The 16611-nt window shown below is 49.2% G+C and overlaps 1 protein-coding gene across 1 annotated transcript in view; it reads left to right on the top strand.

Moving 5' to 3' along the window:
- The first annotated feature begins 2909 nt into the window (after nucleotides 1-2909).
- emid1 (EMI domain containing 1) overlaps nucleotides 2910-16611 on the top strand; it is a 53018-nt gene continuing 39316 nt past the window's right edge. The window contains exons 1-3 of the mRNA XM_084467743.1: nucleotides 2910-3323; nucleotides 11412-11525; nucleotides 12001-12104. Of these exons, the coding sequence (XP_084323869.1) occupies nucleotides 3160-3323; nucleotides 11412-11525; nucleotides 12001-12104 (382 nt within the window). The 5' untranslated portion in view covers nucleotides 2910-3159. The remainder of the gene's footprint in view (nucleotides 3324-11411; nucleotides 11526-12000; nucleotides 12105-16611) is intronic.

Here is a 16611-nt window from a genome sequence, read left to right as displayed (position 1 = left end):
AGGCACACACACACACACACACAGCTTTAAAATAGTTTAATCCATATTTTTGCAAAAAGCGTATTTAATAATATTTAATGTACTTGACAATTCTTTGGCAAATGTGTTTTTTTGAAAGTTGGGAGTGAGGTTAAAACCATAAAACATGTCGCTAGATGGCAGCACTGCATTGTTTTTAGCAGCTGTTTTTAGCAGCCTACAATGTTGTCTATGTTCTAGAAGAGCCATCAGGGCCCCAGAGTCAACTGTTCAAATAAATAAAATAAATCAAGTTACCCTTTATTAATGTTTTGAACTCTCTGAAATATATCTCTCATCTGCCTTGTTTGGAAGAGACATGTGGCCGTTCACATCAGCTGCCACATATCAGCTCAGTCAGCACAGAGATGATGGTTCATAAGAACAGGAGCCCGTTCCCTCGTCTCCTCCTGGGAGGTGAAGAGAGACCAGAGACCAGAGACCAGAGGAGAACCGGGACCTCAGCCTCAGCACCTGATCCTCACTGGACGACTGGAGGAGGAGGAGGAGGAGCTGGAGACCAGGAGGCAGGAGAGGGAAAGCAGGAGGGAGGAGAGCAGGAGGGAGGAGAGCAGGAGGGAGGAGACCAGGAGGGTGGAGACCAGGAGGCAGGAGCGGGAAAGCAGGAGGGAGGAGAGCAGGGGGGAGGAGAGGGACACTATGACCAGGCCCGTTATCTCACAGATAGCAGACAGATAGATACCTCTAACAGATAGGTGTAGGCCCATCCACAGATAGAGGTGTAGGCCCATCAACAGATAGAGGTGTAGGCCCATCAACAGATAAAGGTGTAGGCCCATCATCAGATAGAGGTGTAGGCCCATCAACAGATAGAGGTGTAGGCCCATCAACAGATAAAGGTGTAGGCCCATCATCAGATAGAGGTGGAGGTGGAGGCCCATCAACAGATAAAGGTATAGGCCCATCAATAGATAGAGGTGTAGGCCCATCAACAGATAAAGGTGTAGGCCCATCAACAGATAAAGGTGTAGGCCCATCAATAGATAGAGGTGTAGGCCCATCAATAGATAGAGGTGTAGGCCCATCAACAGATAGAGGTGGAGGCCCATTAACAGATCGAGGTGGGGGTGGAGGCCCATCAACAGATAGAGATGGAGACCCATCACCAGAGTAAGGTAGGCCCATAGTAAGCCTAGCTAATGCCCTGAAACCAGTCACTGACACATGGGGTGGGATCTGGAAAGCCAGCAGGCCATCTGTCATGGGCGTAGGATCCACTAGAGATGGATGTCCTGTCCTCTTTTACAATAAGATGTTATATTGACTGTCAATCTCTGCTGCATTTGCTACAAATTCAGAACGTCTTTCCAAATGACCACGGACCACATGACTTCAAACTTGCTTGTTTATAATGGGTTTTCTATATATGTATAAATACACAGACAGTACACGTGGGCCTCAAAAAAGGGTCACATTTGACTTGTCTCTCCTGGCTGACATGAACTGCTTGATTCTAACTCATACCTGGAGGTATGTACATGGTACATGGTAGGGACCTGCCCTGTTACAGGCTGTCCCTTAAATAACATGCCCTGATAAAGGTTGTCCCTTAAGTAACACGTCCAGTTAAAGGCTGTCCCTTAACAACAGGCGCGTTCCGAGACTTCTTGGAAAGCAGCTCAGTGTTTTGGCTACGCCCACTCACTTATTTCCCCTCGACGTCCGTTCCCATACAGGAACCTTTGTAGCGGCTACCCAACGCTCTACCCAACGCTCAAAACAGACCGACACAGCAAGACGGTAACACAAAGTGTCCCTGTGTGAAGGAATTTGCATCAGAAAAATGCAATGCAACGTCTTAGACAAGGGCAAATGTTAAGCGTGTTTTCGATTGAAAATCGAAAAACTTCACCACATGCATAGGCCCACTTCACTACAATACATACTCAATGTTATGTCTAATGTCGATGACCCACCTCAACCGTATCCAATCAGCGTTGACTAGTTAGGAGCGGCTCAGAAAGCTCCTACCCAGAGGCAGGTACTACCTGGGCCGCTAAACGGTGAAGTTGGGCGGATCCTCTCTCCCAAGCCACACCCATAGCAGCTCACTAGAGGGAAAAGTCCCTCAGTCGGAACGCGCCAAATAACACCTCCTGTCCCCTTGGTCATTGCCATCAGTCAAGAGGACAAAGCCTGTACAGAACCAGGTCCATCTTGCCTCTCAGTAAGGTGTGAACCCCTATCCCAGGGGGTGAGCCCCTATCCCAGGGGGTGAACTATCAGCAGCAGCAGTGACCACAGGTCCAGGCTCTGCCGGCACCCCTGAGCCAGGTGGTCTTGGATCAGGAGCCGGCCCTGAGCGTCTTACTGCTGGCTCTTCTGTAGCCTTACAGGTGCCTCGGACACCCTGACTTCCTCACTTGTTTCCCTAGGTAGTCTAGTGTCCAGAGGGCTCTAGCAGACCGGTCCCCGTCTTGGACAGCATCATAACTCGTTACAGTACATTTTACTTGTATAACGGGTTGAGTATGAGCCCTATCTTGAAAGTCCATATTGCTCGACATCAAGTTTTCGAGAAAATCATCATCAGATTCTAGCATGTATTAGGTTGTTCATTATTATTGAAACGCCAGCCTTAACTTGGTAATAAAGCCGAACGTCAACAAAGTCCCGCTCACCGCTGACGTGCCACGAGCGGCTCTGATGTCATCGTAGTGGATTAATGTGCAACAGATGCCGGTGGTCGGTGTGGGTACTGTCTCCGGGGGGCTGCAGCGGGGCACGAGCCTTTAAACGCCCCCACTATAAAACGGGGCGCTGCGTGCACGTGACGTCTCCTCCCGCAGCGCGAGCAGACGAAGCGGCTCAGGGTTCAGATCAGCTGCAGCGTCCGGTCGGTTCTGTCGGCGTGCGTGAGACTCCCGGTGAAGTCTGCAGAAGATTGGAGCCAGCAGCCTGACTACCATTTAAAGCAGAGCTCGGGTTCAGATGTTCCAGGAGTGAGTTTGGACTCTTAACGGACTCTGCTCTCCGGCGGACGAGATGCGCGCGTTACCCTAACCGACCGAGTGGATCTGTGACTTCCTCTCTCCCGCTCTGGTGGATACCCAGCTGCTGTCCGAGAGGAGAAGCTTATTTTACAACTTCAGGTCGTACTTTTGAGCCCCGGACCCGGGGATGTGTGGCCGTGAGCGCGCGTCCGCGCTCCGCCCGGGGAGCTGCCGCGGGGTCGTGCTTCTGTTGTGGCTGAGCGCGTGCGTGCAGGGCACCTGGAGGACCGGACTTTACCGAGCCTCGACCCCCCGCCTGGCCAGAGACCACGCCGCCGTCTACCAGAAGAGGTAAGCCTGTGTCCAACGACACATTTAATGGTCTGCTGTCGTCCATCAAACCTTTTCTTATTTGAAGTGATACATTTGTATGTTCAACTTTAGATAATTTAACTGATGTTTAATTTCAAAGTCATTCATCTGCGAATAAAACAATCCATCATCTGCACGTCGTCCTTTGCGTGGTCTACACAGCTCTGTTTGACCTCATGGTCTTTTACGATAGACCAACGTTCCCATCCTTTATCGGTCGAATTGTCTTCCTCACGGTTGGTTTTCTTCTTCCAGTCCTGCCAACGCACTTCAGCTCTCCTCACTCCCATCAGCATAGTTGATGCTCGGCTGATACCAGCCGCTCTTTATGCGGCCCTTTTCCCGCTGCGTTTGACCACCCACTCGCCGCCTCGTGGGTGATTTGAGTTCGAATCCCCAACGGTGACTTTTAGGCCAAGATCTAACTAGAAGATGGAGGGCCCCCAATAACAACTGTCTAGTGGTTTTCAGCCCGTTACTCCGCTGTAACTGAGGGCCCTTTAGACGGGAAGATAAGAAATCCATTCAGGAGCATAAGAGGGAGTTAGGGTTATAGGTTAGGTAAGGGTTATAGGTTTACCCACCTGCCCTCGTTTCGCCTGGGCGGTTCATAACTCAGTGTGGGACTCATGATGTGCAATTAATGGATACAGTGGTCCATTAATTGTCATATATTATTTCAGTTGTTATTAACACACACTTATATATATAAATTATATATATATATGTAGCCTCTTTAAAGGTGACGTGTGTGTGTAGTAAAAACAATTGTTTGATTAATGTTTATCTTCACAGACATCACATGAAATAACATTATCTAACCAAAGTCTGCCTTTAGAGACAGTTTCCCCCCCTGGAGGGAGAGAACGAGGGGGTGACCCCCTCTGCTCTTGGGGGCTCAGACATGGCCAGCCTTATCCCACTAATATTTATCCCCCGAAGGCTTCCGGTGTTTCTGTTTCTTCCTGTGCTGAGGTGCAAAAGAAACCCCTGATGGGTACCCCTTCTCCTGGGTACCTCCAGGTGTTCTGGAGAGGGTCTGTCTCGCTGTTGCCTCCACCTCCTCCTCCTGCTCCTCCCCCTCCCCCTTCTTCTCCTGGTCCTCCTGCTCCTTCTCCTCCTCATCCCTCACTAGGCGGCCGCTTGTGGACATGTTTACTAAACACATGCAGCTGGGCTCCTCTGCATCTGGCCTTTGGTTTGGGGAAGCGAGGAGGAGACTTTCCAAGTTGTTTGAGCGCTGCTACAATACAGATTGGTTCACCTTCTTCTCTGCGCTTCATGGACCGTGTTCAACATTAAGTTCTCCTGTGTTTGATCAGCAAAAGCCTTTCAACATTCAATATTTCAGACTTAAAAAAATATGTTTTTCTAAAAAACCAAACAAGAAACTGGTTTGGGAGGGTATCACAAAATCACCATTTCTCAATGAGGACTATTTGAATGAAATGGAACTGAATACCTATGGCTGTGAGGGACAGACAGACGGGTGGACAGACAGACAGACAGACAGACGGGTGGACAGACAGACGGATTGACAGACAGACGGGTGGACAGACAGACAGACGGATTGGATGGACAGACGGCAGTAGGAAGAGGCCTGAGAACATCGGGGGGGAGGGGGGGGCGGGGAATTGAGGAGGACATTGAGGAGGAGCTGTGAATCAGGTCCACCTGCGGTCTGCTCCACCTCAGGGTTTATGGGGGTCAACAAAGACCAACAGGACCGTTGGGTTTTATAGGAGAGGACTCGACAATAGGACATTCCTCGAAGGAGACAATCCAATCAGGCCGTGAAAGTCTCTGAGCAGAGTCGGGAGGATGAACGCTGAGGCGGGAAACGCTGTTTATTTAGATGGCTTCAAAGAGAAGGAGAACAAAACCAGAGATTAGGAAGTCTTGCCCAAACAACAGCTGATGAGGCTGTATACTGTGGTCTCTGAACCACTCTTTGTGCTTGAGTAACATTGCCAGTAAAGTGTTTATTCACCTTTGACCTTCACTGTTATTGAATCTGCTTCTATGTCAGGTTGCTGCTGCTGTCTTCTGCCCGGGCCAGACAAGTGGGACTGGTTGAAGTGCTAGTTGCTCTGTGGTAATAGAAATGCATTGTCTTCTGCTCCCATCACACAGATAAGATGTATTGAGAACGTCTTTATTTAATCAGTCATCAAGGCACATAAGAATATAAAAGTAGACAAATAAATTGAAACCATCTTGTATAATCTGGTCCTAAATCAGTGATAGTGGGGGTCCTAGTCCCAAGTAGTGGGGGGAGGGGGGTTAGTGAGTGTGGGGCCCGCGGGGCCAACAGAGGGACAAGGCCGATCGCAGGTGTCCTGAAGTACCTGAGAGCCCTCAGCCCACCATGGCTCACCTTGTTCTTTGAGGATCTCAGTGTCCACTGACCCACAAAGAGGATGTTTACAGGGTAAACGATCACGTTACACTGGATGGTCCCATGGGGAACCATCTCCCTCCCCCTCATTGCCTCATGAGTCCTGTCACATCAATGTCACTGCTCTTCACTTTAATACAGTCTATTATCAGACTATTACTATATATTATGAGTCTATAACTATTATTATTCTATAACTATTATGAGTTTATAACTATTATCAGTCTATAACTATTATCAGTCTATAACTATTATAGTCAGTTACTATCTATTACCTAGTCATAAACATGATCAGACTTTCGCAGCCCCTTTGGGAGCTCAGAGGTTTTCACTTCTTGAAGAATAAACTACTAAGAGGCATTATTTGGCTCTCATTAATTTCAATGTAATATCTGATGTAATCTCCAGACTCCAGGGTCTGTGAGGGACGTGGGAAAGGGGTGTAGCCCAGTGCGACCAGAAGATCATACAGCACAATGTTGCTCAATAATTAGAGTACTGAAAGAACCAGCGGAAAAGTGAAATGAGACAACCTGAAAAACCTGCTGAAGGACCAGGAGAGATAGAGCTGCCACATCAGACCATATCATACACTCTATTAGGGGTCTGGGTGTAATCACCTTGGCCAAACACAGTCCATACCTGGGTTACATCACGAATGGCCCAGGAGATTTGTTTTTGGAACTCTTGCTTTAAATTGTTGTGGTGTAACTCAATATCTTTATGTCTTAGATCTGTGGTCATACCGCCTCCACAGACCAGCGGGGCATTTTTCTTCACTCCAGCAAGCTTTGTTGATCCCTTTGGTAGAATGATCTCTCTCTCTCCTCTGCTCCTCTCCTCCTTTCCTTCACTCCTTTCCCCCTTTCCTTCACTCCTCTCCTAATTGGATTTTTGCCACATTTGTCTTTTGTTCCTTGTTCTAATATTTTTTGCAGACAGCTTAAATTCCTCCAGATTTCAAACGCACTGCAATTTAGTCATATTCTCCCTCTGACCCCATCCATCACCCAGCAACGTGGTACAAACACCCATGCATACACACACACACACACACACACACACACACACACACAAACAGGTGACCTACACAAACACAAACGACCTTGGATTAAATGGGTGATGGTGATGGTTTGTATTGGACATGTTGTGCCCACCCTGTCTCCCGGAGTCTGGTTGTTATTGGAGGGAAGGACTCATAACGAGTAAAGGCTCAGTGATGCTTCCACGTCAACGCAACAAAAGGGTGTTTACGGACCTCCTTGCATCCACTGCAGCACTAAGGGCTGTGATTGGTCTGCTCACTAAAACCCGACACAGAACCAAAACAGGTTCATGACTGCGTCGAAGCATCTGAGTGGTCATTGCGTTGCGTCGACATGGAAGCATAACTGAGGCTTAAGAGGAGCAGCAGGAACAGCAGATCTCCCCCCTCTCCTCCTCACCTTATGTCCCTTCAGCTTTCATGAAGAACCAAGCTAAGCTATGAATGAACCTCCGCTAACGCCCGGTCAGGTTTCAATGCATGCTGCCCCATGATGCACTGCGCCGCTGCCCCATGATGCACTGCGCCACTTTCCCATGATGTACTGCTGCCCCATGATGCACTGCACCGCTGCCCCATGATGCACTGTGCCGCTGCCCCATGATGCACTGCGCCGCAGCCCCATGATGCACTGCCCCGCTGCCCCATGATGCACTGCCCCGCTGCCCCATGATGCACTGCACCGCTACAATGTGTCAAGCCACTCTGAATAGCGGCAGAAATCACTTGTTAAAGAATAAACTGTGAGCCTTTCTGGACAGTTTCATGGGCTCTCCATCAGCATTACTGTTCATCTGAGGCCCAGTCAGCTCCGTTTCCCTCTTCATTGTTTCTCTGTGTTGGCCTCCGCTCCGCTCAGCAACAGATGGCCAGTGCTGCCATTTTCCATCCATTAAGAATGAATGTTTTTTCTCCCTCTCTGTAAAACCTTGGCTGTGAGGCGACTGTTAGCGATGGCTGATGATTTATTTAGACTGGGCTCGGTGTGGGGAGAGCAACGTGCTTCTACACGAGACCCGATACTCACCGGGACTCTGCCGGTTCTGCTGCCCTGCCCGACCTGTTGGCTTCACATCTCGCTGCACATGGGCCCCGTGCAGCCAAAAAGGGAGGCCTCACCGTACAGTGGAGTGTACCGGCCCCTGGCCTGTCCCCCTGTCCTGCTGTCCCCAGACAAACATAAAGCCATGCAGGAGTCACGGTCCGCTGGCTCTCCCTGCAGGCCAGCTCCCCCGTCAGCTCGGACGTTTACAACAGGAAGCAGAGCAGTGGGAAGTCTTTCGTCCTGTTCTGTAGTGTGGAGTGGATGCCCTCCCTTATCTCATCATCTTATCAAGATCCTAGGATCCAAAGCAGGGCCCTGGGTCAGAGGTTAGAGGTCAGAGGTCGCACAGCTTCGATGAATGGGCTTCAAATGAGGAACATGTCTGTACTGTGTGTGCATTGAATTACATGAATAATACATTGAATAACATTTTACAGTAAGGGCACATTAATTATCCATGGATTAACATTATGTATGCAGTAATTAACAGCTAACTTGTGTTCTAGGAACTATTCATTAACAAATTAAGTTTATGCAGTAATAAGCATTATTATATAGCATTAGCATAGGGTTATGGTTAGTGGGTTAGAGGTTCTTACCCTATTCTATAATAATAAATTAACACCTTGTTAATACCAACACAATTATCTTTGTCATATCAGTAAACTTGAACACCATTAGTAAATGATTACTAAACTATAAGTTAACTGTTAACTGTTCGTTGACGGTTTGTTTATTGTTAGTGAATGATGTCAGTGATCGTTTGAGTCAAGAGCCTCCATCCTGTAGCTCCTGCTGTCTCCATGGAAACGCTGCGTAAACAGAGAGAGGTGGGGGGGGTCAGAGCTCCTCCCCACCTCTTCCCCCCCTCCCTCTCCTGAACCCTGCTGAGCCGCTCTGGGAGCGCTTCCCAGAGGGGGGTCCTGTTCTCCCTCCGGCCTGCTGGGAACCCCCATGTTTATCTCCTGGTTTTGGGGGATTAGCGGTGGGGGAAATGATAGGGTGAGGCCAACATACACACACACACACCAACCCACACACACACACACACACCCACGCACGCTCGCACCAGTGCTAGACTCTCCCAGGTCTACATGTGTTCTCTGTATGAAAGGGAACCTCTGTCAGAGCTCTGAGCTGCAGAACCAGGGATACCAGCACTCCGCCTGCTCCAGCTGAGACGCCAGTGACTGGTTTAGGTGTGGGGTGTGTGTGTGTGGGGGGGTGGGGTTGGATTGTTAACATGAGCTCTAGTAGTGTGCTACTTCCGTTGCCGCTTGGCATTTGCTGTTTCCTGTTGTGAAAACTATCTCTCTCTTTCGTAGACACACACACACTTGTGCTAACATGTTGACAAACAGAAAAATAATAACATTCCCACATTCTTCCAGCGCATGCTGGCAGGAAGCGCTAGGTGAAGTCTGAGAGCACAGAGCAGGGAGCTCTACTCTCCAGGGAGAGCTGTACTCTCTCCAAGGAGACTACTCTCTCCAGGGAGACTCTACTCTCTCCAGGGAGAGCTCTACTCTCTCTGTACATTCTGCTGATTGTGTAAACACAGGCTTAACGTTTAGACGTCTCCATGTGCCGACTTGGGCCTTACAGAAGGTAAAGAAGGCATTTGAACACATGGTTGTTAATAAAAGATTTGTAACACATGCTAGGTCTGAACAGGACATGTGTACTCCATACGTTAGAGTCCTCTTAACCCCCTTCCATGTTTCCACGCTTTGAGGGATGAAGTACCCATAAACCAGCCCCTCAAACAAACAAAAACTTCATTTCTGCCAGTCGGCTCTTGTAAATCACTTGGCTTTGTTTTTTCTTCTTTCATAATGTTTCCATATTTTCTGCTCCATAGGATCATCTCTCTCAGAGAAAGTCCTCCTCCTGTTGGTCTTTCCACCTCATTGCTCAGGTCTTTGGTTGGTCTTTGGTTTGCGACGTTCACGGTAGCAAAGTTTTGAAAGAGCAGAAATGTCCTCAACCTTGTACTAGCCAGACCCGGTCTTACCGAGTCTTTATCTTAGGATATTTAAATTGTTCATACATTGTTAGTTAATATTCACAGGAATACTATCCATCTACTAGTCTCAAGCATGCCAACATTTATTGTCAGTAGTAAACAGTGACATCTCTGTTCCAGCTCCTGTTTTATATTATATATACATCAGTGGCTCACATTGGTGTTATGTTATAACTGCAAGTATTTGACTTGTTTGCAATGACTTGGAACCCAGTTTTGGATATGGGATCTCTCTGCTCCAATACTTAGTCTAAATCCTGCAAGCCGTGTCAGTCCATTCAATAATGAATGAATCCATCACAAGCTGATATTCTTGCCTTGCTTCAGTGCTTTATTTTTTCCCTGCCCATTAACACCAGAGATGGTATGTGTGTGTCTGGACTCCTAATGAAGAGCAGCTCCTGCAGACCAGACCTGTCTGGACCGAACTGCTCTTCTAGAACATTTTAATTATCCAAAGCCTAGAGCAGCAAGCCTGGGCTGCAGTTGCGCCTGGAGCACCCTGACGTGGAGATGATTACACTCCTCTCTCTACCTGACGCGGTCCTTCTGGGTTCCTCTAGAAGCTCCAGAAGACCAAGGGGAGGACAAAGAGAGTGTGCTGGAGCGTGTGCTCTGGTCTAGTGGAGGGGGATCCTGAAGCCCCTCCAGAGTCCTCCCATCTGATCTTGGCTCTTGAACCTTTCTCCACAGCCTGCTAAAGCCCCCTTAAACGACGTCTCTCTCTCTCTCTCTCTCTCCAGGAGGGCGTAAGACCCATGATGACATCAGCTTAGTGTTGAAAACTCAGCCCCTTGTGATCTGAGTAGGGGTCCTTTTTACACTGCTTACACAACGTGCACATGCACACACACACATACACCCCAACAATGGCCCACCCCCCCTCCAACCCCCCTCCAGCCTCTTCAGAGAGAGAAGAGCCAGCATCTGTGTATTGATAGGGGAAGCGACCATAATATAAATACAGGCCCCCACAATGCACTGCTGCAGGTCTCACGGCCGACTGAACCAGAGCAAGCAGCGTAAAGGAGAAGAGGAGGAGGGGGAGGGAGGAGGAGGAGGAGGAGGGGGGAGAACAGAACTGTTTGAGTCTGAGGACACGGCTGGTTCCTGCTGTGACGGGGAAACATCTCGTGGGAGAGAGAGGCCCTGCTTCTGATATATTGGATCTATGTATTCTCTGTTCTTCCCAGGGACAACCCTCCAGATACTAAGACCTTGTCCATGCTGGGGGAGACTTTGTCCATCCACACTGAAACAGAACGCTGACTTCAGTTCTGTTTCAGTTCACCTCCTCTGATGTGCACTCTGACCTTTTCATCTGTTTTCAGATGCACACGCTTCGGCTCCACAGTCTGAAATGAATGGAGACCGCTGGAGCTATCGGGGGAAAAATATAACTTTTTACATTTAGCCAGCTTCTGTTTGACTCTCTCTCTCTCTCTCTCTCTCTCTCTCTCTCTCTCTCTCTCTCTCTCTCTCTCTCTCTCTCTCTCTCTCTCTCTCTCTCTCTCTCTCTCTCTCTCTCTCTCTCTCTCTCTCTCTCTCTCCAGGAACTGGTGTCCTCACACGGTCTCCAAGACGGTGACCTGCCAGGTCCAGAACGGTACGGTTCTTCAGCGGGTCTACCAGAGCTGCGTGTGGCCACAGGGCTGCTCAGGAGCGAGGTGAGGCGGACCGGGGGACGACCTCACTATCACACTCCTCTCACTGTAGAACGTAACTCCAGAGTGAACCTCACTATCACACTCATCTCACTGTAGAACACTGTCTCCATAGTGCTCCATAGTGCTACAGCAGGGTGAACCTCACTATCATGCTCCTCTCACTGTAGAACACTGTCTCCATAGTACTACAGCAGGGTTCAGATGATTGGATGTTAAGGTGACCAGGGACAGATGAGGAACAAGCGGCAAGTGATGGTGGAGAGACGCAGAGACAGATAAAGCTGTTGTGTAGATTGAGACACTGTTTAAGGAGATGAACCCATTGCATCCGGGCTCTCAATGTCCTGCTGTTCAGAAATAGGTCGACAAAACATACAGAGTTTTGTCTGGCATACTAAAGTATTTTATGCATTTATGCAATGATGTGTGTGCGTGTGTGTGTGTGCGTGTGCGTGCGTGCATGCGTGGTCTCCAGCTATAAGACGCTGGTCAGGCCCTCCTACAGGCTGGTGTATCGCACTGTGACGTCTCTGGAGTGGAGGTGCTGCCCCGGGTTCAGCGGGGCCGCCTGCGAGGAGGGTGAGTCACATCAGGGTCCAGGGGTCTCTAAACTCACACACTCACTCTCTGTGGCTCAGACACGCACACACACGTGCACTCACACTCACAATCATTCACACACTCATATACACTCTCACATACTCTCACTCATACACACTCTCTTGGATATCCCTGTAATACATACCGTCAGAATTATCTATAATTGTACTGCACACATGAGCAAATAAACTCCACACTTCATGCCCACTCTCAGTGTTTACTCAGTGCTGCAAACAATAGCTGGGGATGTTTATCTACACAATTGTTTTTCTGCTTAGATTAGAGAACCTAGCGGATGAATCATAGCCTGAGGAAAGCAAATCATGGAAAAATATCTCTGACTGGGTTTAGTCTGGTTTGAAAGAGATGCAACCCGCTCTCTTCTCCTCTCCTTTCCTCTCCTCTTCTCTCGTCTCCTCTCCTCTCCTCTCCTCTCCTCTTCTCCCCTCTCCATTTCTGTTGTGCGCTCTGTGTTTCTGCCTTAATGATGCTATGCTCTTCTAAGAGTGGCTAGCTCTACTAAGATAATCTGTTCAAATAGCTTCCTGCTCCCCTGCATCCCACCACACAGACAACAACAACAACAACTGTCTGGTGTAGAGCTGTGGAAATGCCTGTTTTTGCAGTCTGCTCTGACGTTTTCCATGTTGTTGTGTAGTTTTTCAGTGGCTGTTCTGTTGACTCTGGCTTCCTACAGAGGGAACCTGGTACTGTTCTCTACTTTATGCCCAGCATGTTAGGCTCTGGTAGCTCCACACTGGACACTCACTCATTCTCTAATGGCTCCCTCCCCCCATGGCTGGCTGGCCCTAGCAGTCTGGAGTGTGTGTGTGTGTGTAGGGGGGGGGGGGGGGGGGGGGGGGGGGCTGTGTCCCAGACCTTGGCCTCAGGTGACCTTAGGAGAAGCGGTATCTCTGTACACGGTACCATGCACCGTGGGTAGAGATGTGTAGAAACACCCTCCGTGGAACACAAAGCCCAGGGACGCGTCGCCAAACAGATAATTATCCAATTAAGCGGCCGCTGATGGGGGATCGCTGCGGTTGTCATGGGAGCCGTGCAGTCGAGGGGGGGGGGGGCAGGATTAGCCACTTATTAGCCCCTCGTTCCGGCAGCCTCAGATCAAGGTGGTGCTGAGAGGAAGTGACAGGTCTCCATTCACCACCTCAATCTCCCACACCCTGGCTGGCATCCAGGCCCACCAGCGCTACATCTGCTCCACCCACAACCCTCACCCCCCCCCCCCTCACAGACACATCCAACCTGTCGTAGCTGGAGGCTGGCGGGCTGGGTGGTAGGTTGAAGGCCTGGAATGGTAGCCTGCCTTTGTTCCCAGAATCATATATATATATATATATATATATGTGTGTATGTATACAGTATATGTATTTCAGAGGTCACTACGCAGGTTTCCTTCCCCTCGTCGTTCCCTCCTCCTCCTCATCATTCCAGCTCACCTGCTCGTCTGGTTTTTACATATGGTGGAAAATGTGTTTTATCTCCTGCTTTACTCCCCCCCCCCTCCCCCCTACCCCGACTCCTTCCTGCTCCCCTACCCTCCCTCCTCCACCTACACCCCGTCTCTCCCCCCTGCTCCCCTCACCCTTCCCCCCCATCTCTCCCCAATCCCCTAATTGCTGCTCTACTCTCAAGCCTGGTCCGCATTACGGGAGGCCCCCCCTTGACAATACCCAGGCCTCTCAGGGGCCCGGGCCCCTGGAAACAGGCCTAAAGGAAACTAAGGAGGACGGGGGCCCGTCATCAATGATTTGTTCTCTTGATTTTAAAGTTGTTTTTTTTTCATCAAATTCTTTTATTCCTGGATTGACCTACATTCAGTCAGTGCTCACGTTTCAGCCGCTAAACCAGAGCTGATTTGATTTAATTCATTCTGAATAATTTAGTTGTTTTCCCCTCACCGAGCCGCTGGGATCGACTAGTGCTGTCTGGAGAGGAGATAAGGTGTCTCTGGTTAAGATTTGGGTCGTTCGGTCTTTCCAGCTTATGGGAGCCAAGCAGTGCTGTGTGCGGAGGAGAATGACTGGAGGTATATATTCATGGTGATGGAGTCACCGTAGGCCCAGGAGGGAGGGTGAATCAGTCAACAGCAGTCCATCTGTCCTCCATGACTGCCTGGTGTCCGACACAGGGAATCCACTGCTCAACGTTACATCAGCAACATCTGATAAGAGCTCACCCAGAGTCTGAGCAGTAAGAGCGTCAAACACACTCTCTGTATCGACTCTCTTCTACTACTCGAGTCTCGGGGCTGGACTGAGACCCCTGGCCTGTTCTCCCCCTCCTACTGGTTTCCTGTGATGTTAGGATGTGTTGTCTGACTCCTGGTCCTGCTACACAATGGCCTTCATCTCTGATGGAGCCTGAGCAAGAAGAAGAAGGAAAAATAAAGTATTTGCAGATGGAAACACTTTCCTAGCGCTCCAGACACGAGGACTTAATGTATGGCTGCACGGGCCGTCCTGAGATCTGCAGTTGCAGAAGGGAGTTCCAAGTTAAAGGACTCGAAGCATCACTTTCACAGTGAGTCTCCAATTGGGGTGCTTGTTGTTATTACGGGATGTTATCATTTGTTTCCCTTGCTTGGTCCCCTTATTGAAATGTTGACAGTGCTGGGGGTGGGGGGGGGGGGCTCAGGCCCTGGTTATTGCCGGTGCAGCAGAGGTGTGGTTTCTGTCTTAAGCCACAGAATGTAATCTGTGTTTTCACAGCTCGCTGCAGCTTATCAGAGGCCTGCGCACTAAGCTGCTCACTCACCCTTAGGGCTGCGGCTCCGCCACCAGCCAGGGGAAGGGTGGCACGTTGTGTGTGTGTGTGTGTGTGTGTGTGTGTGTGCCTTTGTGATTGTGAGTTTGCCAGTGTGTATGTGTGTGTGTGTGTGTGTGTGTGTGTGTGTGTGTGTGTGTGTGTGTGTGTGTGTGTGTGTGTGTGTGTGAGCTTGATACTGTGAGTGTGTGCTAGGTAATTTGTGTGTGTGTGTGTGTGTGTGTGTGTGTGTGTGTGTGTGTGTGTGTGTGTGTGTGTGTGTGTGTGTGTGTGTGTGTGTCCACATCTGTGAACCATAAATAGCTGCAGGTTTTAGTGACCAAGTGGTGGGGCCACAGGGGATGCAGGGCCGCTGGACCTGCAGCCCAACTCCTGGCAGACCCCTACTGGTGTGGTACCAGCCTCAACACCCCCCCAGTCAGTCCCCTCTCAACCCAGGGGCCCTACACCTCACTTCGCTATCCATCATACGGGAGGGGCCTAGGCCTAGATTCCACACACTCAGTGTATCCATTAATTAACATGAAACATTGCTGTGATTGTTAGTGTATCGAGGCCTAAATCAAACCATGGTCTCTCCCCCTCCGTCTTGCTCCTTATCCCTCACACATGCTGCCTGGAGGCTGCACGGGCTCGCTCCTCCTGTCTCCTGGTCTCCTGGTCTCCTGGGGGGGTGGTTCCTCACAGGCTCCTCCTGTCGAGTTGATATCTTACTGGCTTTTGGGAACCCATCAATCATGATGCCAAACACAAACCGACTGAGTTACCTCATTGGTCTAAAGCTGTACATTTTACATTGCAATTTTGCCAAAGGGAAGAAAGTGGAAAAATGTGCAGGGGCATGTGGCATAATTATACTGTATATATATATTCACATCATATGTAATGATTTAGAGCAGATCCATTGATTCTTCTCCTGTTGGCTCGGTTGCATGTTATCCATACGTCTGTTTAGATGATGTGTCTGTGATGCTCCAGTTGAATCCTTGGTCACAGAGTGGAAAACCTGCTCTTCCTTCTGATGTATGATTTCCTCCGTCTCCTCAGGGGAACACAAACAAACCGCCCTTTTCCTGCTGCACAAGAAAGTTTGCCTGGCCAGGTTTTCAAACGACATAAAGAAACTTCCAGAGTTAAAAATAGACCCGTACCCACGTCAACAAACATATTTAGACTACAGAACGACAATACTCCCTGCATTAGCCTATTAGAGTAGAGACGCAGGAGACACACAGACACACAACCTAACTTAGTAAAGTAGAGTAGAGATACACTAGACTACAGACACACAACCTAGCTTAGTAGAGTAGAGTAGAGACACACTAGACTAGACAAACAACCTAGCTTAGTAAAGTAGAGTAGAGACACACTAGACTACAGACACACAACCTAGCTTAGTAAAGTAGAGTAAAGACACACAACGTTCCCTGCCCTAGCTTAGTAAAGTAGAATAGAGCACAGGAGACAGCCAGGGCTTCAACAGAGCAGCAGTGCAGACAACAAACTCTCTTCACCAGCTCAGCTCAGGAATCAGGTTCAGCTCCTTGGCAAGAATTGTCCAGGTTTCCCAGAGAAAGATCTCCCCTGTAAGGGCTTAGTCCCATTGTGGCCCCAGTCTGATATTGTGGAAGATGCCCATGAAACAATGATCAATGAATGAATGATTGTGGTTGTGAAAAGCAGTTCAAATTGCAGTAGTCTA

This window comes from Micromesistius poutassou (assembly GCF_964030765.1).
Source record: "Micromesistius poutassou genome assembly, chromosome: 5".
Classification (NCBI taxonomy): Eukaryota; Metazoa; Chordata; class Actinopteri; order Gadiformes; family Gadidae; genus Micromesistius; species Micromesistius poutassou.
Note: the sequence above shows the minus strand (reverse complement) of the source record. Positions and strands in the feature narration are given on the sequence as shown.